This window comes from Phaethon aethereus (assembly GCF_964289735.1).
Source record: "Phaethon aethereus genome assembly, chromosome: 2".
Classification (NCBI taxonomy): Eukaryota; Metazoa; Chordata; class Aves; order Phaethontiformes; family Phaethontidae; genus Phaethon; species Phaethon aethereus.
Genome location: NC_138582.1, coordinates 67,687,321 through 67,709,380, shown reverse-complemented (window position 1 = coordinate 67,709,380; position 22,060 = coordinate 67,687,321). Strand labels below are relative to the sequence as shown.

The window sequence follows — 22,060 nt, the reverse complement described above, 5'->3', positions numbered from 1 at the left end:
AGTGATCTGTTGGGTACTAGAAATGCATTGGGATTATTCAGTGTTTCTCTTTAAAAAAAAAAAATGGTTACTCAAACGAACTAATTTTTGAGCATTGAAAGCTTTAGCTCAAGCTACTGATGTCTTGCTGCAAGTTGGTTTTTTTGCATAGCAAAATGTTAAGTCTATTAGAAACAAAGCTGGTGGAAGGATGGTAGTTTTGCCAGTTTGAAAGTTGCTGGACTTTTAAAAAAAAATTAAATCTCTGAAACAGCTACTTGATCTGTACTTATGAAATATGAAACAAGCAGAGGATTAGCTCCCTACAGGTAGGTGCTGTGGTCTTGTGAATGACAACATCTTTTTGTTGACACATTAAGGCATAATGTATTACTTTTTAAATTACTTTGAAACCTGATACAAGTGCCATGAAGTCCTGCTCCTTGTACATACTCTTGGCTAGTGAGCTCTGTGGGCTTCCGTTCTTGACCATTTCTGGTTTGCTGCCAGAACATGGCATTTTCTTGCACTTGTCATGTGCCGAGTCATGGGATGACTTGCAGTGAATGAATGCCGTCTCGTGATAAATTTGGATCTCGGGGGGCTGAATGGCAAGAATGGTCACTTAACGGGTTTTTTGCTCCTTAAGTGTGAGATTATTCTAATGGGCTGTTACAGGATGAATTTAAGACTACATTAAAGTTCATGCTACTAGCATGATCATTGTTGAAATCAAGAATTACTAGACTATGTTTACATCCACTAAGCAGATAGATATATGGTGTGAGTTTACTTAATTGCTGTTTTCTTTTATTAGCCTGGAAAAGCTTGTCCTGTTTTTACTTACGCATTTATTGCAGCAGCAAATGCATAAGCTGTATAAGCCTGCAGATTCTGGAACAGCTTTCTGGAATGAAATAATGAGATAAAGGGCTTTACTAGCCCTTTATCTAGGAAAGAGGTTAGCATGCATGTTCCAGGGATGGTACTAGCCCGAGTGGTGTTTATTCTAGAATTCCTTTTGTGGAACAAATCTACCTTTTCATTTTAGCAATCTTACAGTCAAACCACTCTTTCCCAAACTGTAAGGCCAATGTTACTATTTGTCCCTTAGTATCATTAGCACACAGAAAGGACCTTTCTGTGTATAGGTTTGGCCTTCATTTGCACCTGTACTACGTGCTGTCATACCACCAGCGTGGCATCAAGGCCTCAGCTTGTTGGTGCCTTCCCTACCTGCCAGGCTGCTTCCAAGGTGCTGCAGCAGCTCAGCAGGGCTGTGCGTTAAAAGGTTCAGGCACAGAGGGCCCCTCGCACCAGAACGGGAAGTTCCCTTCGTGCTTTCCCTGCTGTAGTGCACAGGGGCTGGGGGCTTTGTATTTGGTGTTTAAATCTTCCTTGTGGTGGTGGAGTAGAGGTGAGCGCTCTGCTGTCAGGAATCCCGAGAAGGAAGCCGCAGTTTGGCTACAGCAGTCATTGCCGCTTGCTGACCTGCGTGCCACAGCTGGGAGTTGGCAAGGCTGACAGCACTGTGCTGATGCTGTGGGGGAAATGTGTCAGCTCCACAGGGTAACTGAGGCAAGCAAAGTGAGAAGCTTTTTCTTGTTTGCGTGGCTGGCTGAAATGCTTTTCAGGGCTGAAGATATCCATGACCTAGTTCTGCTTGGAAAGGATTTACATATGGAAAGGTCCCTTAATTTGAGCATGATTACTGTATGCTAGAGCACCTGCTCTACAAGCTGCTTTTCCAGACTCATGAAAAACTATTCAGGCATAAGAATAGTTTTAAGAAACTATTCAAGCATAAGAAATCAAAGATCCAGAATCTTACTACAGTGGTACAACCCCAGGTACTGTTTTAGTGAACAAAAGTAGAGCGGTTTGGTTTGTGGCTTTTTTTTTTTCTGGTGGATAGCCAGTGTGTCTTGTTTGATTAGAGCCTGCAGGTAATTTGCTGTGGTTTAGGTGAGAACTGTATATGCTGCAGTGTCCCACAAGTCCCAAATCTTGTTTGATTAGAGCCTGCAGGTAATTTGCTGTGGTTTAGGTGAGAACTGTATATGCTGCAGTGTCCCACAAGTGTGGCAGCTTGGGACCAGGGGATCTGGTAACAGCAGTCTAGTGAATGCATTACAGAATCACAAAGGTAATACCTGCCGTCGTGTTGTTACTGAACTCTTAAGTAGCAAAATAGGAATCAAAGTGTTTTATTTCTTCATTCCTGTGGACAGCAAGGTAAGGGAGAGGTTTTGGGGTTTCTTTCTACTGGCTAAATGGTTTCTGCAGATAGAGAATTCTAAAATGGGTAGTGATAAAATGCAGTTGGAAAACTTTCTGTATGCCCTGGCAGTGGCTCAGAGCCAGTCAATGAAGCTGAACAGAATTGAACTACTGTTCAGAACAGTTACTTGACAGCCTAATTCTCCCTGCCCCTATCCCCTTTAGGTGGTAATGCTTGCCAATTTGAGAATTGTAAACCAACTAGCTTGTAATTGGCAGAGTAACCTAGGTGAAGCGGCTCAGCCATGACATGCCAGTGACAGGTGGCTCAACCTGAAAGAATAACAAGGAGTCCTGATAGTTTAATGCCTGTTTCAGCAGTGATGTCTTTCTTTACCCTCTCACCAGTTTATCACTGACAGGTTGCTTCTTCCCAAGAGCTGGAATCTTTGACTAAATCCCTCCTCGCAGCACCTTAATCTGTAACCGGTATTTGCCCTGACTAGTATCTTGGTTTTACACACCAGTGAGATTCTGTTTTGATGCCTCATTTTCTTGAGGCAGTTCACACAGTTTTCACAGTTCTGCCATGGTGCGAACACCTGGCTGTCAGCCTGAATGCCTTTGTGCGGTAGCTGTGATGTGAAACCAGCATGAAACACTGGGCTGATCAATACATTGCATGAAGTGGAAAGCTGCAGTTACTGCCACTGATGGAGACAAATTGTTCCACACTGTCACGCACTGCTGTGTCAAAAGTGTGGCTCTCCATAAGGACAGGCCTCTGGACATCAAGGAGTATGGTCTAGTGTTGTGGTTTAGCCTCAGCTGACAACTAAGCACCATGCAGCTGCTTGCTGTTGTAATGAAGAGTTACTCTATCCCAGCCAAAACCAGGACATGTAGGTGTTTGGTATGTTTAAAAAAAAAAATTAATAAACCCCAAACCCCCAAAAACACCAAGCCAGCACAATACGGAGGGATAGTCTCCCTTGCAGCTGTAAGAAATGGAGCTTGCAGATGTCTGTCAGTTATTGGATATGTAATCTGGTATACTAATAAGACCTGCAAGATGATCTCATCAAGTCACTTTGCTTGCTTGTAAGGCAATTATGCCTAAATCTGTGGTGATGGAACCAGGTCAACCCTACAGGAGGTCTGTGTGTTCTGATGCCAGGTGGAACCTTGTGCCTTTTGTCCTTATTATGGTGACTGTTTTCTGTCACTTCCTTTCAGACTTGGCTAAGATCCAGATTTTTTTCAACATGTAGGTTAGGGTGAAATCAGTAAAGAATGCTTCCAAATATTAAGTCTGATTGACAGTTTGCTCCCAAAGCTAAGCATGCTCAATGGTGACAAAGCCTTCTAAGATGACCTCCAAGCCTAAGTTAAGTTGTGAAATAAATTATGAGGTCAGCATGCTGCTGCTGGTAGAGGGCTAACAAACAGGGTTGTCTTAAAATAATCAGTTTCATGAACTGCTTCTAAAATAAGTAGCCTGCATATTAACGATGTCCCTCTTTTTTACAAATTAGGCAGCACTAAGATACTGTGAACAGTCTGATAGAAGGGAGAATTCTTACTTCAGGAAGGGTTTTTTCTGTTTCCCTCTCAGCCTGCAACAGTCCTTGCTAGGCTTGAATGGGTACAGGAGGATACTGCTGTTTCCATGTTGAGGTTTGCCACTCTTAATTTGCCTGGACATTTTTCAATTGTAATTATGTAGACATGATGAATGTTAAGTGATAGAATGAGACCACTGAACTATGGTAGGTTCCTGAGGTGGCCAGCTTCGATTGAGGGGAGTGATGTGAAGTTGCAGTGGGACAGCTATACAGGGACAGAGTTGCCCCAGCACACAGAGCTGAGAGCATTCTGAATCTTTCAGGATGTATTGAATTCGGCACCTCCTTTGTTCTCACCCTCTGCTACATTTTATTTCAGATAATAGACAAAATCACTCTTGTGTTCCAGTGAGGGGGGTGGGTTTATAGTAGTCAGGGGAGCAGTTTTAATCCTCACTGTTATTTCCTTCACTTCTTGCGTTCTACTACATGGGTAACCCACAGAAGAATACTGGTAAAGTTAAGAATGAGAAAAAAGATAACTGGAGATGCCAGAACATGTTGGTAAGATGACGACCAGAACAGCAATTGCAAAAGCCACTAGGTGTGTCTGCATGCTATGATGGATCCTCTGTTCAGAGGAGCTGGAGATGCTTAAGACCTGTAATTGATTTAGAGACAGAGGAAGCTGTAAAGTCAGAAACAATACAGTGAAGCATATAGTTCTACTGAGAAAAGATTTAAACCAAAAAAGGTTGCTCCTGTAGTAAGTACCTTCACAGAACTGCTTTAGCAAAGCATATGTTTCTACAACTGGGATTCAGGGATTATTCTGAGCCTGAGTGTGAGCACTGGGAAAAAATCATTACATATGTACCACTGAAGAGAGGATGCTACTATTAAAAGTTCAACTAGCCCCAGGCATGTAAGCCACATACACTTCTGAGACTCCCTTGGAGAAAAAGCTTTAGTTTAGAACTTCATTCATGGTATATATGATCTCAACTTGCAGCTAAAATACATGTTGGATAGCCTGAGCCTACTGTAAGTATTTTTTTAGAGAACTTCCATTGAAGGGTAAGTTACCAGCTTTATCACTTGTTTGAAAGTAATTTTGGAAAGATTTCTTACATATTAGAAACTTGTTCAACTTCATATTGAAAAAACAGTGTGCATGATCAGGTCACTCAGCTCATTGGAAGTTACTTCCTTAGGTTTATGAATGCAGAAAAAAACTACCCTAACTGCACACTTCATCACAAAATTCAAATAATTGAAGACAATGAGTCAATTTCCCCTAACAAAAAGAATCATGCATGCCCTTTACTAGTATACATTAACTTTTTCAAATCTTGCAATAGAGAAGAAAAACTAAGGTCATGGGTCATGTAAACTTGCACTGGCTGCATAGCACTGCTGGTTGTATTACAGTGGGATAGCCTGACTAAGGATCATTCGTCCACAGTTTGAATCAAACAGTTAAACCTGCCCACAACAGTGCATGCAGAGATGAGTCTTCAGCTGATGGATTTGGTAGAGTTAAGCTGCTGTTCAACGCAAGTCAGACCATCTACAGCCTTTGCCTGACAAAAGGCTCATCAAAGTTATTTTGATACAACTCTAACTCTCAGCTGATGATTTTTACACAAATATAGCCAGAGCTTCACAGAGGTAGAGGTGAAAAGCCCTGATCAGGTACCTGCATTTTCACATTCAGGAATCACAGGGAGATGATGATGATAAAATCTCACATGAATTCATGTACAAGGGTTCTACCACACCTTCTCTCAAGCCACTCCATGCTGGCAAGCTTTTACTCAGTGCAAAGAGATTACAAAATTATTAAATGATCTTTAAAAAGGTAGTTTCAGAAGCTTTATTGAATACTTTTAGATTTGTTACAGCATCAGTAAATTACATTCTGTATTAGCCTGCTTACCAGTTTCACAGTATGCTATAGAAACTCTGTACTACCATCTTACAGAACAAGCAAGTTTTGTTTGTAAGCATATATAGTGTTGTTTGAATGTGACTCTAACGGCCCGAAGACAGGGCTGCTTTGTCACACAAGGACACCACAGGCAAAGAAAACAGAGATCTCCTAAAACATTGTCATGCTGGTAAACCATATGCTCTTTCCTCCTGCTATCTTGACCAAAAAAAGCCAGATGCATCCCCATGCTATCACACTCTGCTGTTCATCCCAAAATAGGTACTAATTTTAGGCTTGGAGCGATTCTGGTGGTAATTAAGAAATTTGTTCATTTATTATGGGAGTGAGATGAATTAACTTTATATAGACTACCACAACTTTACGCAGATGATGTCTTATTGCATTAAATGAGAAAATCATTCTATACGGGATTCTTAAGCCCAACATAGTTATTTTTAAAATTGCTTTCTTATATTAATTTCCTAGATACTTTGTATGTCTACCTTGTGCAATTAACTTTCCTGTCGCCTTATTTGTTAAATCCACGCTGGCAAATGCAATATTTCTTCCTTGCTTCAAAATCTGAGCTGTAATCAGTATCTCTTCTCCAATCTTAGCAGCAGAAGTGTATCTTCAATGAAGAACAAAATTAACAGGTAAGAGGCTGTACAGAGCACAAATCCAAGAATATTCCTGCATTTAAATTATCATGAAGGGAATTAGCAAAAATGAGTAATAAAGATACATCTCTGCCTGCCTGCTTGCAAATCCCCACTGCTTAAAAGTCCTTGAGTTCCCCTAAGTACTGCAAGCAGTAATTCAGCATAAGAGTTCTCTGAGGAAATGGAGGTTAGAAAGCAAGCCATTGGCTTAGTTCTGAGGAAGCAAGTTCTGTTCCATTTTGGAGGGAGAAACAATTGGGTTATCAAAGACTTTAGTTAAAAGTTCAGCTCCAAGTCCTATTCCAGGCCCTGCTGGCTCCCTGCAGCCTTTCTAAACCAGTCTGGCTGGTTCAGTTGCAAAATGTCTCTGTTGCCAAGGCTCGAGAAGGTCATTTCTGTATGGAACCTAAGCATAGTTTAACTGCTTTAACTCCCACACCCTGGTCAGAGAAAAGTCATGGAAATCTGGGAGGCCTTCAAGCTTCCCAGGTTTAACGCTGTTTCCATTCATTAGATAACTCTCTTGCTTTTATTTACATGAGTAGGAGGGTGTGCTTTTAAAACAAACTCTGCAGGGAATAGGAAGAAATTCCTCCACAAAACGCCTGGAAAGAATTAGGAGGAACATGATCCAACCATGATCTGAGGTAAGGGAACAATATTCAAATGTTAGAGGAGAATGTGTAATTGCTGGATATAAATCTGAGATAAATTTCATCAGTCCATTTTTATACATGACACCATGTCCAAAGTATGTCAGTCATGCCTAATGCTGATGTAGCACAAGCCCCATTAGTTGACAGGGGCAGGGTTTCAATCCTGTTTCAGTCTCGCTTCATTCTCAGAGGCTGCTGCTGATCCTCTTGTGACTTAAAAAAAATAAACGTTTCTCTGTTTCCATCTGTTCTTTCCATTACTGAAATAGCTTCCTCGTGACAACCCTTTAAAAAGCTACTTTCCAAAAAGGAAGAAGTTGTATTATAGCAATATTTGATATCCAGTATCACTTGTTCAATGCAGGCAGTAGTCTGGGTTAAACAAAGCTATTAATATTGCTTCAGATAACATTTCCTAAAGGTTATGCTACTCAATCATTTTGGATCACCTCCAGAGAGAGCACTTTCTTAAGATTTTCACCCCTATGTAATTGAGTAGGCATACGTGACAGTGTAAAGAATTCAGATGTTGGCCTCTTGTTATACGACTGTAGGGAAAAAAACATAATCATAGGAGAATTTCAAGTTTTAATTTCCAGTAATTTCCTGGTAATCACAGTGGTAGTATAAAGCTTAAATAGATGCTCCGGTCCCAGTGGAGAAATGAGAGGGTGCTGGGGGTGGAAAGGAGGGAACCGGGTAAAGATATACATCACTCCCCACATACTTGTAAAGTTTTGGGGGTTTTTTAAAGACAGTTTTGACAAGGGGTTACTTTTCCAAGATTTTTAATGCTCTGTGTTAATTATTCCAAGTTATTCCAATTCCAGTCATAATTTCTTCATTAGAAGTAATGAAGCAAAGCTGACAAGCTATAATAGCATGATCAAAGGTTTCAGAAAAACATTTTTTTTTTTAAAGACACTGTGCTTTAAATTTGCATTACAGGAAGAGCTATTCTCAATATAAAACTACCTTTACATCACCTAGAGCAAAGGAATCTTCCTCCAGAGAGAAATTCTGATTCAATCTGTAATTCACCCTCTGTGTGAGCACACAACAGAGCTAAACTGTTTCCTGTTTTAACATTTTATGGACTAGTACTAAAAATGGTTTTATAGAAAGCTGCTTACCCTAGATTTTGGTGTTTGAGGACATACTCTATCTTCATAAGCGAAGACAGAAGTTGAGCCAATTTTATAGGACTATAATTTACCACATACCACTATCCCTTCACATTCTATGAATTAACGGGTACCGTCTCTTAAACGTGTATAACAAACAAAAGCTTAAGAAACTCCAACTTGAATTTTGCAACCACATGGCAATATCTCCAAATACAACCCTCCTTTAATTTATCAAAACAAGACTTCTGAAACCAAAGAAAAACACCTTTTTTAAGTGAGTACTACAGCATAGAAATGACATACAGTGGAGTCAACACTGTGCTAGGGGAAGAAAAGTTAGTATTTTCTGGTAAACATGGTGGATGATACCTACGTGATGTTCATGTCCACGCTGACCCCAGGCAGGGCTCTCTCTGTGTACAGCAATGCTGCTGTTGACACCACATCCACAAGTGTGGCAGTCAAACCTCCATGTAATGTGCCACCTCTGTTTGTATGCTCCTCCTCTACTTTCATTTCACAAACAATTTTTCCAGGAGTTGCAGAAAGAAGTTTCATCTGTATAACCAAAAAGAAGAAATAAAAAACTTACAACAGCACCAACACCCGACACTGCCCTGAATCAAACTGAAAGTAAATCTTGTTTAATTCTGGACTCCTGAGACAAATTAAAAGATGGAAAATACAGTAATTCAACTGTCACATTAGGTATTTCCATAAATTTTGAGCAGAAGATTGTCTTAGAAAAATTTGTATTTCTAGTGCAATTAAATATTTAAACAGACAGCTTAACAAAACTTCAGTATTTTCTTTGCTCTCAGGAATTGCTTAGGAGACAACATTCTTCTTCAATTTTCCTTTTGCTTTAATCTGTGACTGTAAAAGCCAGATTAGAGGGAACACAAAACTGTTCTGACTGTGTGTACCATAGCTGTGAAGGCGTGTTTGTTAGCTCACAAAATGGAAACGAGACTGACAGTAGTTCATTAGTCATTACACTGGAGCAACCTCAGTAAAAATCAGTATTTTGAAATAAGCACTGGAAATGCTAATCAGATTGGCCTCCATGAACTGAAGTTCATACTCCTGGCTGAAGTATCCAAGGCTGTATCACACTGTATTACAGAATCATGACTTGCATATATGCTTTTATTCCAGCCCATAGGTGTTAAATAGAAAAGTTAGAGTACATCTATGGTACCATGCTTCCCCCTGTAACCAACACAAGAAGCTGTATTTTTGAGACCAAGAAGTTACTGCAATTCAGTATTTTAAAATCTTTTTTTTCAAGTTTCTTCAGCTAGTAGCACTATATTCGAATTCTGAAATGTATTCAAAAACTGAAAGCAGATGCAAAACTGGGGTAAGTTCAGCATATGTATTTACACCTACAACTAAGACTGTGAATTACCTTCAGACTGTCACAAGTGAAATGTGGGCATAATATTTATTACAATTCCTACTAATTTTCCTCATTTTTTTACAAACCTTTTTTTTTTTTTAACGTACATGTTTCCATATCATATCAGCTGAGTTGACTTAAATCTTTTTAGTCTTAAAAGGAATTAAGATTGAAATTTCTCCAGTTTCACTATTCCTTATTTATAATGCAATGTAAGAGCTCAGTTTCAGCCAATCTCCCTTTCTGATAGGCCAAAGTTTATCCAAATTTTGCAGAGAAATGATACTATGATAAATGATGTAGTTAGTACACAGTCCATCTACGAGTGGAAAAAGCTGAAATTAAGCAGAGGGGAAATCACTGAGGCAGTGTCCTAATACAGAAATAGCACCTTGATCAATGAAAATCCCAAGTCCTAAACGAGGCATGCTGCACTGACTGGAGGCCTACGTTTCTGACAGAATTTCTAATGAGGACTTTACTGATGCTTGACACTGGGAGCAGATGGCTTCCACTACCGCCGGGGAGTGCTCCAATCCGTCAGCGAGGCAAGGAAAGTATCTGGTTTCATTTGTTATTCCTCTGATCTGGCACTAGCTGCCTGTTCTCCTTGATGAAAATAGTTCAGCATTTGAACACTTCCAGGACTTACAGAGCTGCTGGTTTGCACTTCTCACAGCCCTTCTGTGCTTGTCCTCCCCCATGTCTGTCTCGGTGAGCAGTATGCTGCTTCAGCTTCCAGCCACTACTGCAATGCACTACTTCTTTGGAGAAAGGGCTTTAAAACCCAAAGTCGTTAAGCCCTATGTAGGTATCACATGGGAATTAAACCATAAACTAAGTCTGATGCTGGAGCTGAAAAGTTTCAGACTAAAATCTGTCTTCTCCAGAACAGGAAAGATCTTGAGTCATGTTTAGTTACAGTAAGAAAGGCTTCAGGTATCTGACAGAAGAACAGCACATACTTTAAACTGAAACAAAACTGTACTTTTATTGTTATTATGATTATGTTCATAGCATCATAATTCTAGAAGGAGATTGCAGAAAAAGTCTAACAGTATTCCAGAGCAAGGTTGGAAGCCTGTCTCACAGGCTTGCTTCCAGCAAGTTACCTTTATGAGATGAAATACCGCATTTGCTCTCCACTTAGTAGAATATTAAGGTAAAGGAGAGTAAAGTTATCACAGTGAAGAGGTGAGTAAGAACTAATTGGACTCTTTATAAATAAATGAGCTTCTTAAACTTAAAGGTTTATACTTTTTATAAACAAGACCAAAATGTCTTGGGGGAAAAAGACAGTAACAGTTGCTTTGCAAATAGTTACTTTCTATTAAATGTATTGGCTCATGGAGCTGTCAATGAAAGCACTGAATCCAGTAGTACATTTGCTCCTCTACAACACAAACTATATAAATTTCGACATAGTTAGATATATTTACTGAACCACAGATAAATAGAAATTAAATGAAAAATTTACACAGACAAATAGAAACTAAATGGAGAAGTCTAGCATTGTGAAATTCAATGAGAACACTGAAACTGCTTCACAGGACCACCCCACACAGGAGCTCAACAACACATCAGCTATGCTACTGCGCAGTACAAAATTTAAGACAACACAGTAACATCATTTCAACTTTTTTGATCATAACGTAGCATTACATCAGAGCCATACCAGTCAAATACATTTCTTTTATAGTAGGCCTTGTGTAGAAACTCACAGAGCACTGAGGTGCTTGCGCATTCAGTCCGACTTCAAGGTGAGGTGTGAGATGTTATAACAAGCTACTTTTGTATTTTTAAAGAGAGAAGAGTCATAATTTATTTAATAATTTCACAGTCCTGAAAGTTAGCTTAGAAACATAGTGTCATTAAGGTTGGAAAAGACCTTTAAGATCACCAAGTCCAACCATCAACCCAACACCTCCATGCCCACTAAACCATGTCCCGAAGTGCCTCGTCTACACATTTTTTGAACAGCTCCAGTGATGGTGACTCCACCACCTCCCTGGGCAGCCTGTGCCAATGCTTGAACACTCTCTCCATAAAGAAGTTTTCCCTAATATCCAATCTAAACCTCCCCTGGTTCAACTTTAGGCCATTTCCTCTCGTCCTATCGCTAGTTACATGGGAGAAGAGACCAACACCTACCTCGCCACAACCCCCTTTCAGGTAGTTGTGGAGAGCGATAAGGTCTCCCCTCAGCCTCCTCTTCTCCAAATTGAACAACCCCAGCTCCCTCAGCCACTCCTCAGAAGACTTGTGCTCCAGTCTCCAGTCCCCTCACCAGCTTCGCTGCCCTTCTCTGGACACACTTCAGCACCTCAACATCCTTCTGGTAGTGAGGGGCCCAAAACTGAACACAGTATTGGAGGTGCGGCCTCACCAGTGCCAAGTACAGGGGCACGATCACTTCCCTGCTCCTGCTGGCCACACTATTTCTGACACAGGTTAGTCACAGGTACTAGGAAGAGGGGAATACTAATTGCTAAATAACTCATGGAAGGTTACTCAGCACAATCCTCGCCTTCAGAGAGATACCGGAAGGCAGCTGTCATATTTTAAAAGCGTTACTGAGTAACATCTTTTCTACCGCGTGTTACCGTCACAGCCACGCACCTCCGTTCGGAGACGCTGAATCCGGGGAAAGCAACGGCAGGCCTGCACCTCCGGGCTCCCGAGGTGCCCGCGGACGCGGCGGGGGGGCAGGCGGGCCCACCGCAGTCCTCGGCCCTTCCCCATCCCTGGCGGCCCGGCCCGCTGCCACCGCTGGCCGCGCCGCTGCCCGCCCCGGGCCAGCACGGCTTTGCCAGACCTCGGCCGCGTCCCCAGCAGCGAGACCGCGCGTAGGGAAACGCGCCTAATCGCGGTCCAGCCTTTTATTCCGGCAGGGGGAAAAAACGCCTTTTAAACGAGCAGCCCCGCGTCGGCCGAACCGCCGTCTCTCCGGTCAGAGGCTGCCGCTAACAGCCAGCCGCCTCCCCGCCTGCCCCTCCTCCCCGCGGCCCGCCCGTACCTTGCGGAGCACCCTGTCGAAGCCCTGCGACTCCACCATGTACTTCATAGCCTCCCTCAGGCTCTCCACCGTGAAACCCATGCCGCCCGCCTTGCCGACGGCCACCTGCCCGCGCCCCGGAACGGCAACCCCGGCGGGCGGGGCTTCCACTCGGCTTCCGCCCACCGCGGGGCAGCCATGGAGGCGGCGGAGGGGTGGCGGGAGGAGGACGAGGCGGCCCGGTGTCCGCAGATGGGGGAGCCGCCGCTGCCGGAGGATGAGGAGGAAGAGGAGGCGTTACACCCCGCCAAGCGGAGGAAGGCGCTGTGCTCCGAGTTCGCCGCCATCACCACCACCGACGCGGCGGTGGCGCGCAGCTTCTTGGCCGGCAACGGCTGGCACATGCAGGTACGCCTGGGGGGCGGCGGCGACGCGGCACTACGCGGCGGCCCCTTCCCTGCCATCTGCCTCTGTGTTTCAGAGGGCGCTGAACGCCTATTTCGAGCCGCCGCTGGAGAAGGAGAAGGAGGAGGAGGAGGCGGCGGCGGCAGGCGGGGTGTCGCCGGCCTGCGCGGGGCCCGGGAGCTGGTAGGTGACCCCCGCGGCGGGGGGCTGCGACAGAGGGAGGCGGATCGGGGGCCAGGGGAGCGGCCCCTCCTCCCTCCCCGCACCTCCCCGCATGCAGGCAGGCAGGCAGGTTCTCCTCCGCGGGAAGGGGCAGGGGCCCCGGCATCCGGGGAGGGCCGTCTTCCGGGTCGTAGCTTTCCCCCCCGGGGCGCAGCGCTGCGCTCCCCGCCCGGCTTCGCACCCGGCTGACATGCGGTGAGGCAGGTAGTTTCCCTTCCTCACACTGATGTTTCCACGCTGGTTCTCGTTGTTTCCCAAGGCTGCCCCTTCGAGGGGCGTAGCCAGCTCCTCTCCAGGGGCTCTGAGGCTGCACTTTCCCTCTGTGGGTGCTTCAGCCACCTTCCTCTGGGCTAGTAGATGGTGAGCTTTTCGGAGGAGGGACAAGGTCATCTTCTTTCTATTGCCTTGTCCTGTGCAGCAATACATAGGCAGATTTTACTGTACACACACACATTTGTACATGTGTAAACTGTGCATGTATGCCATATACTAGATGTATATATATTTATATTTCTATAAATAAAATTGGCATGTAGCATGCACAACTTGTTACATGTACCTGCAGAAGTTAAGATCTAAGATCCATGTCTTACATACACAGAGGATTTCACAGCTTGCTCGTAGGGCATACCAAGGGTATTGAACTGCGTGTGGAATTGCACTTTTACAGATACCTGCTATTCACAGTCCCGAGGGAAGCTCTTTTTCTATAGATTATATTTATTATGGACTTGCATGTTATATAGAAGAGCCCTTATGACCATTATAGTTATGAATAAGCTATATTTGATAACAACATACCTGTTTTTGCTTGATATGTATGTATGAAAAAGTGGAAGCCTACTGAACATTAGCATTGGTCTTTAGGTAGTCCATGATGAGTCAGAATATATCTGTATCACATTGGCAGCACCTTTTTCTTTTCTAGCCTCTGTCTGTCTTTGTACTGTGGGTTCTGTCTTGAGCTTTTGTATGCAGGATGTGTTGGGAGGGAGGACTATTTGGAGACCTCCCAGTCAGGGAAAGATCACTGCAGATGACGCAGACTTCTATATTTCATCTCATAGTCCTTCAGGTTACAGTATAAATATATAAAGTCATCATGGAAATACTGGAGGCATATGCCACGTTATTTACCTACTTAAATATCCCTTAGCTTCTTCTCCTTTGTCTGCTTTTCTTTTTCTGTTCAGTTTAGATTACATGTGCACGGTAGCAGAATCTTACGTCGTTTGTGCAGCACCAAGTACAAAACCAGTACTAAGTTCTAGGGAATAGATTTGTTTTGGTTCCAGGCCTTAAGTTCATGTGTGCATACAAATTCCTAAAAACAAAATTCTAGTATCCCAACTTTGCCAAAATACAGTTTGTCTAGTCTCAGCTATACTATTTAATGTATTTTGTTACAGACTTTCCCTTTACTCATGGAGTTTACATTGGATCAGTGTTGTCGTTTAACCTTGGTGGGCAGCTTAGCCCCAGTGAGATGGGGAAGAGAATTGGAAGGGTAAAAGTGTGACAACTCGTGGGTAGAGATAAAGACAGTTTAATAGGGAAGGCAAAAGCTGTGCCCACCCGCAAAGCAAAACAAGGAATTCATTCACCACTCCCCATGGGCAGGCAGGTGTTCAGCCGTCTCCAGGAAAGCTGGGCTCCATCATGTGTAACGGCTACCTGGGAAGACAAATGCTGTGAGCCTGAACGTTCCCCTTCCTCCTCCTTTGCCCCAGCTTTACATGCTGAGCATGATGTCATATGATATAGAATATCCCTTTGGTCATTTGGGGTCAGCTGTCCTGGCTGTGTCCCCTCCCAGCCTCCTGCCCAGCCCATTCACTGACGGGGCAGCAGGAGAAGCACGGAAGGCCTTGATGCTGTCTAAGCACTCCTTGCAACAGCTAACACGTCCCTGTGATATCAACACTGTTTCGGTCACAAGTCCAAAACACAGCACCATATGATCTGTTATGAAGAAAATTAACTCTATCCCAGCCAAAACCAGTACAATCGTGTGTTAGCAGGTAGAGTCTGGTTCTCTTCAGCAACACAGTCCCCAGACAGTTACTAGGCTGGGCACTCAAACTTTGACGGTGTTGTTTGGCCTTTGTCAAATCAACAGGGTAGACAGAGCCTGTGTTTTTGAGGTGGACTTTGGGGTCAATATTCCCAAAGAAGAGGGCTATCAGTTTGTAACAGAGTGAGTTTGCACATGTACCTCCCTAAGGGGGTTCGGCAATTGGAAGAATCTCAGCTGTATGTGCCCAAAAATGGGCACATAAAAGCAAGTCCTGGCTGCAGTTCTTTTGCTCTAATATGCTGGAAAGTGTTTGGAAACTAATATATACAACCTGCCTCTAGCATGGGGAAAGAGTTGAATTACTCAAGTGCTTTGGATTACACTGGTTGCTGTCTGATTATCAAACTTAAAGCGGAATGGTAAATGCTAACTTGTGTCTATAGGGAGGAGGAAAAAAACACTTACTTCACCTGTGTGCTAAGGCTCTGTATGACTGAGGTCTGAATGTTTTAGTTACTGTGCTTTTAAATTATGTTGAGATCAATACATGTTAACTTAATTGTTGGGAAAGTTTTAGATGGCCACCTGTAAGTTGTGATGGGTCTAAAACATTTTCCTGTAGAAGATAAGGGAGGTAATTGCGGGGAGAATAATATTATGCGTGTTGACAAACAAGTAAACTCTCTCTTTAGTATTGACCTCACAGCAGATGCAACTACTAGTAATGCTGGTGTCAATAGTGCAGACTCGAGGCAACAAGAGGATGACAGCAGCTTCTCACTGATAACCTGGAACGTTGATGGGCTGGATCTAGGAAATCTGAAAGAACGAGCTAGAGGAATCTGTTCTTACCTGGCCTTGTAAGTATAGCTTAATCTTTGTATTGTCATGTACCCAGCTTTAAAGGAAAAAGCAAGCTTCTTGTTTTAGCTATTTCCAAATCTTCATGCCCAAATTATCTTAACATTAGATGCAACAATACAATCACTTTATAAATCCTAAATAGATGAATAAAAGGTGATATACTGGTTGGAAGAGCTGTGAACCTATGCAGAATCCCAAAGGTTAAGTATTTTGCGATGGCTACTTTAAAAAGCTTATTTATAATGAACAATATTGTTCAAGTTACAGTCATACATCAAGAGCATACTTCGTACTTCCATCCTGTACATGAGAGAAGGGTAAAACTGCAAGAAACTTGTTTGTCTCATTTCAGTAGTATGAATAACTTCACACTAGAGCAAACTGTTTAAAACAACAAAAAAGATTCCTTTAGTCAAACGTGAAAAGTGGCTCTCTTGCCATTACTGTTACTTGTCTATCAAAAAAGAAAATGTGCGAGGTAAGATGAAAGCAATAGAATCTGTGATTACCTTTTTATATTTCCACGAGTGGAAGCCTCCCATGAATATATTTATGAGCAATTTAGCAATTACATAAAAAGATTTGTTTTAATACAGTAACTTATCAGTGTACATTAAATGTTTTAAACAAGTGGTAATTCATGTTCCTCTTAGAACAGCAGAAACCCCTTAACTAAATCAATTTTTCACTTGATTTTATTAATCTGGGGTGACTACTTTTCTTCTGTAAATAAGGCCTTAGGTTTGTCCTTCACCTGCCTAGAGCAGGGCTATTCAGCCATGTAGGAAAAACAGGGACAGCTATAAAGCCATGTCTAAATCAGCGTTCTCAAGACTGCTGCCCCACGTGAACTGTTACTGATTGCACAGCTCTAAGAAGTAAAAGAGCTTGGCATCGGTGAGACTGGAGAAAATGAATGGCAGGTTACTTGAGAGGATCTGTTGTAAGGCAGTGAGGTGGCGGTTGGAATCTCCTGGAGAACTTAGACGTTGTAGAACATGTTCCAAAGCTGCTTTTCAGCTGCTTAAGTTGAATTCCTTATCTATGTAGTGTATGAAACCCGTGCAACTGTTTGCAAGACCAAGGTATAAGGAAGTCATGCATTTTGTTACCATGTCAGTTCCATGTCCACAATAATCAGTTTCCTCTCTTTTAACAATGGTGAAGTGTGTCTACCTGCTACTAAATAAGATGGAGAAAGTTTTTTCTTTTTTAAAAAAAATAGATTCTTACAGTATCTAGGAAGATGAGGTCAAGGTGCACCTGAAATCTCTGACCCTGTTCCATTTGGCCTCAGAGTGTAACACTACTACCTTTCAGTAGTTAATTTGAACTCTTGTCTTGCCAATTTCAGATACAGTCCAGATGTTGTGTTTTTACAAGAGGTCATCCCACCGCATCTCTGTATTCTACAGATGAGAGCAGGCAGTTACACTATTATTCCAGGTAAGAAATAACCCTCCGTTTCTAAAGACAGAAACGGGAAAAAGTAAGTTCGGTTTTATTCTGTCTCTGTGGCCAAAATCTGTGACCATTTGTAGGAATGAAAAGAGTAAAGTGAAGAAGGAAGCACTTTAACTACTTTCTGTGATTTGATACCAGGATGTAGTTTGATGCAAATTATGCATGTGAAAAGCTTGCTTGCCTGGTGGTTTCCTTTGTATTTTTTCTGCATTTTGAAAGACTGATAGCAAGGGTAGCCAAAAAAAGTGCCATAGATAAGCCATTTCTTAAATATTTGCATTTTAAAAAGGCTGAGAAATTCACACCACTATTATGAAGCTTTTAACTAATGACTTTGTACACCTTACAAATTAAAGTGATCCTCCCAGATCACGTTAAAAAGGTCTCTTTCAGAACCTTAACTTCTTTATATCACAGCAGAAGGTATCCTCTTTCCCTGTTCCTCTCTAGGTAACATAGATGGCTATTTCACTGCCATAATGTTGAAGAAATCAAGAGTGAAGCTACTGAAACATGAGATAATACCTTTTCCAACAACCTCCATGATGAGGAACCTTTTGGTTGTGTATGTGAGTGAATCAGTATGTACTAAACGGTTGTATTTCTGCCTTCAAAACAAAAAATCCCAGAAAGGCTGGACTGCCGTTACTCTAAGGCAGTCTCAAACAGCAGAAGAACAATTTCTTCTAACATACAAACCCAGTTGCATTTGATACTAACAAACTTACATCTTCTATGTAAGTTACTAGCTGTACTTTGTTTTCAAGACTCATAACCTCTGAAAACAAAATATAAGCGTGTTATCCTCCTGTAAGCCACTTCTCTTCAATGTAAAACTAATATTAACCAGAGCTCTGTCATTCAGTAATTTACTTTGTGATTAGATTTTGTCTTTTAACTTCTTATTGTGGTGTGGGTAGTAACATTGCCTCTTTGTTTCATGCGCAGGTGAGCATATCCGGTAATGAACTTTGCCTTATGACCTCTCATCTGGAAAGCACTAAAAATCACTCTAAAGAGCGTATGAAGCAACTGCAAATAGTGTTAAACAGAATGCAGGAGGAGTCTGAGTCCACCACTGTTATATTTGGAGGAGATACAAACCTCAGAGACAGTGAGGTAAATAGAAATAAGCAACCTTGTTGTTTTGGGAAGGTATTCTGACAAAATCTTCTCAGGCTTTTCTGTTCTCTTTGAGAAATGATCTGCTGAGGCAGAACAGAGATATGCAACATTTATTCTTAAAAAGTGGAAGCGTGACTAAGTAGAAGCTGTGGCATTGCTATGCTGAGGTGGTGTTATAGCTGAGGAGATGTATATGAAGAGATCTGCCCCAATACCAAAATGCTTTATTGGCAGTATTTATATCTGACAAAACGCAGGGATAGTCGATGAAGCTTCAACTTCAAAAGCATCTTCTTATTTTGAGAACCTGATCTTTACTTGCTCAACTCTTCAATTATCAGACAATTAATTTTTATAGAATCAATGAAAGAAGAGCGTGCTCTGGAGAAATACATCTTGGGGGTTTAAAATTAATCCCCCATCACAGAGACATTGAAAATCAGAAGTAGTTTTTGGCTGCTGATATTAAAAGTGAAATTTGTGCGTTATTACTAAAAGGTTTCATCTTTACCTGTCGTGAAATTCCATTGCAGTGAACTGCAACGACGCTTTCGGAGAATATGGTGTTGAACCCCATACCTCAAAATTTCAGGATGAATGTTTATTTTGTAATATGGTTTGGATTTACAAAGTACTACAGGAATTGGTCACGCTTTTAGAGTATCCTGAGAAATAACACAATTTAGAAACATCTCCAATATCTTTGTTTTTAAAAATTCATGTTTTGCAGAAAAAAGTGATATTGTGACAACTCAGTTCTAATTTTGAAGGTAAAATTTGTGAATTCACTATCTTGTGGATTTCTCATGTCCCGTGTCCATTGTCCCCATCCCGTCTCCCCCCCCACCTTTCCTACTTTCAGGTTAGTAAACTGGGTAACTTACCGAACAACATTACAGATATCTGGGAGTTTTTGGGTAAACCTCAACACTGCCGCTATACTTGGGACACCCAGTCCAATACCAACCTGGATGCAGAGTACAAGTGCAAGATGAGGTTTGACCGCATTTACTTTCGGCCTGCAGCAGATGGGGGACATATTATTCCACGAAGTATGGACTTAATTGGATTGGAAAAACTAGACTGTGGCAGATTTCCTAGTGATCACTGGGGTCTTCTGTGTAACTTTGACGTGATATTATAAAAAAGAAAAAAGGTTTGCATTGTTAGTTTTTAGGTGTTCTGTTCTTGTTTTTACAAAATTTTGCCCTCTCAGTTTAAGTAGGATGTATTTAAATTTTCAACCTTAACGCATTCTCTGCTCTTGACTTACGCTGGAATGGCTTCATTTCAAGACAGGGTTCCCTTTTCCTCATTGTATGCATCTATTCTTGAACCATGTTCTTAAATATTTCTTTTTAACAATGTACACAAATACAAAAACAAATGCTCATTTTAAAATCGGAGGGAAAAACTTGTAAATACAATTCATAAATGTACTCGGTGGTTGAAAAGACTTTTATTTTAGCATGTATTATAGTCTTGTAATAAATGGTGCTTTTTTTATTTTGAAAATGTTTTTATTATGCCTGCTTTGTTTCTTTTGTAACCATTTCCATCATCCTTTACATCTCTCTCTTGTAGGGTGTTTTGTATTAGCTTCTGAAGTTTGTTGTATGTAGGTACACCTTCAGGCAAGATAAAGGAGCTGAGGAAAGAAGGGCTAGATTCTCACAGAGTAAGGGTTTCTTAAGTGAAAATTAAGCTAATATTGAACAGATTTAAGAACCGTAAGCCTTCTATTTGACAAGAAAAAGATAAAGGCAAATGCATGGAAGTTTTTCACGTGGGATGGTGTATACCTTGCTTTGTGTTTATCAGCCTGGATAGGAGTTGCAGATTAAAACCTGGTATCTTTCCAGTGAGCTTCTAGAAACAGTGCTCTTACAAACTGCTGTGCAAAGCCTGAGCAGCTCAAGGTCTCCCCGGCTTTGCAAAAGATCAGACACGCTTTCTTACCCAGCTGTTTTATAGATGTGCAAAGTACTGAGCTGGTTTAAAACAGAAAGTCTTCTCTCTTTCTCATGTGAAGTTCAGTGCACAGGCATAGACAGGAAGTGTAAGGGATGTCCCACTGTAAGGGATCACCCGGACTAGACCGGTTTCTGAGCACAAAGGCGAGATGGGGGGAGTTGTGAATCACTCAGCTTTGCTTCACCTTGACAGACCCTTACCTATGTGGAGGTGACCCGGGGGGAGCTGCACAAACGGCACATGAACACTGCACCATGGTAAGAACTGAAACCGGAATGGCGCCTTCAGTAATCCCTTAACAAAGATGCACGGAGCACCGTTCCACCGCTATTCATAACCTTGTGTCAAGGTAGACTTAATGGGCCATCACACCACCAGACTAAAAATTATCCACTCGGCCGAGTCCTGCCCCCACCCATCCAATCAGGAGATAAAGCCCGTAAGGTTTGGGCCGAAATGGGGCCGTCTTTCCAACGGCACAGCTGGGCTGTAGGTATTTGGCACGCTTTAAGATTGTGATTAGTGCACTCTTCAAGGTATTAGTATCTAGCGTGCCTGTGGTTTAGAGTTGCAGTAGTGCATTCCTCCATTGTATTCATAAAAACCTGCACTAGTGGCGTATTGGTCCTGTGAGTGAAGTTCAAATATATTGTTAATTTGAACCTCACAGTGAAGTCTCTCTCACCGTCGCAGGAAGCACAAGGCAACCCCTGTGACGCAAAGTGAAGACAGAGGCTGACAGCCTAAACTCTTCTACTTATTTCTGTTGTTGTTTGTCTTAGGCCTAAAGTTTACAAACAACTTGTGTTTTGTTGGACTGCTGCGGTGGGTTGGCCCTGGCTGGTAGCCACGCTTACCCACCCAGCTGCTTGCTCAGTCCCTGGTGAAATGGGAGGAGGAAATGGGAAAAACAGAAACAAGAAAGCTTATGGGTCACGACAAAGACAGGGAGATCATTTACCAATTACCCTCATGGGCAAAAAGGATTTGATTTGGGGAAATTAATTTATGGCCAATTCATACAGATATTTAATTACTGATTTGGGTATTGGGAAGCGAGAAGACAAACATTAAAATATGCCTTTTTCTGTCTCCTTTCTCTGGCTCACTGTCACTCCAGGCTCTTCTCTTCCTGTTGTTACTGCCACAGGTCCCACTCTGTCCCTTCAGCAAGGTAAGGAGCGGCGCACAGACGTGCCTCTCGGCCATGCCCTCCCTCTTCCACTTCTCCTCTGCTCTGGGGTGGGTCTTCCACACCCACTGCAACTTTATTAAAAAAAAAAAGCAAAGCATTTTCTCACACAGGCAATCAGTGGTGGCACTCCCCTGCAGCCCTCTGCGCCCAGCAAGGAAAACTCCACTGACTCCATTATTGCTTAACTTGACACGGCTGCCTGCGTGCGCCGACCAGCCAAGTGCAGGGGAAGAAGCATGTCCAAACATTGCCCTT

General features: G+C 42.3%; 2 protein-coding genes across 2 annotated transcripts; one reads left to right on the top strand and one right to left on the bottom strand.

The window, feature by feature from the left end:
• Positions 1-6,171: 6,171 nt before the first annotated feature.
• Positions 6,172-12,641, bottom strand: ACOT13 (acyl-CoA thioesterase 13; the record flags this gene model as incomplete). The annotated part of the gene is made up of 3 exons (XM_082015502.1): positions 6,172-6,328; positions 8,516-8,700; positions 12,561-12,641. The coding sequence occupies 3 exons, from the start codon at positions 12,639-12,641 to the stop codon at positions 6,172-6,174; spliced, it is 423 nt and encodes a 140-aa protein (XP_081871628.1).
• Positions 12,598-19,894, top strand: TDP2 (tyrosyl-DNA phosphodiesterase 2; the record flags this gene model as incomplete). The annotated part of the gene is given in 9 exon segments (XM_082015501.1): positions 12,598-12,633; positions 12,635-12,709; positions 12,711-12,947; positions 13,021-13,127; positions 15,876-16,043; positions 17,402-17,493; positions 17,962-18,080; positions 18,460-18,630; positions 19,499-19,894. Coding segments are annotated over 9 exon segments (1,287 nt in total). The 3' UTR covers positions 19,781-19,894.
• Positions 19,895-22,060: the final 2,166 nt, after the last annotated feature.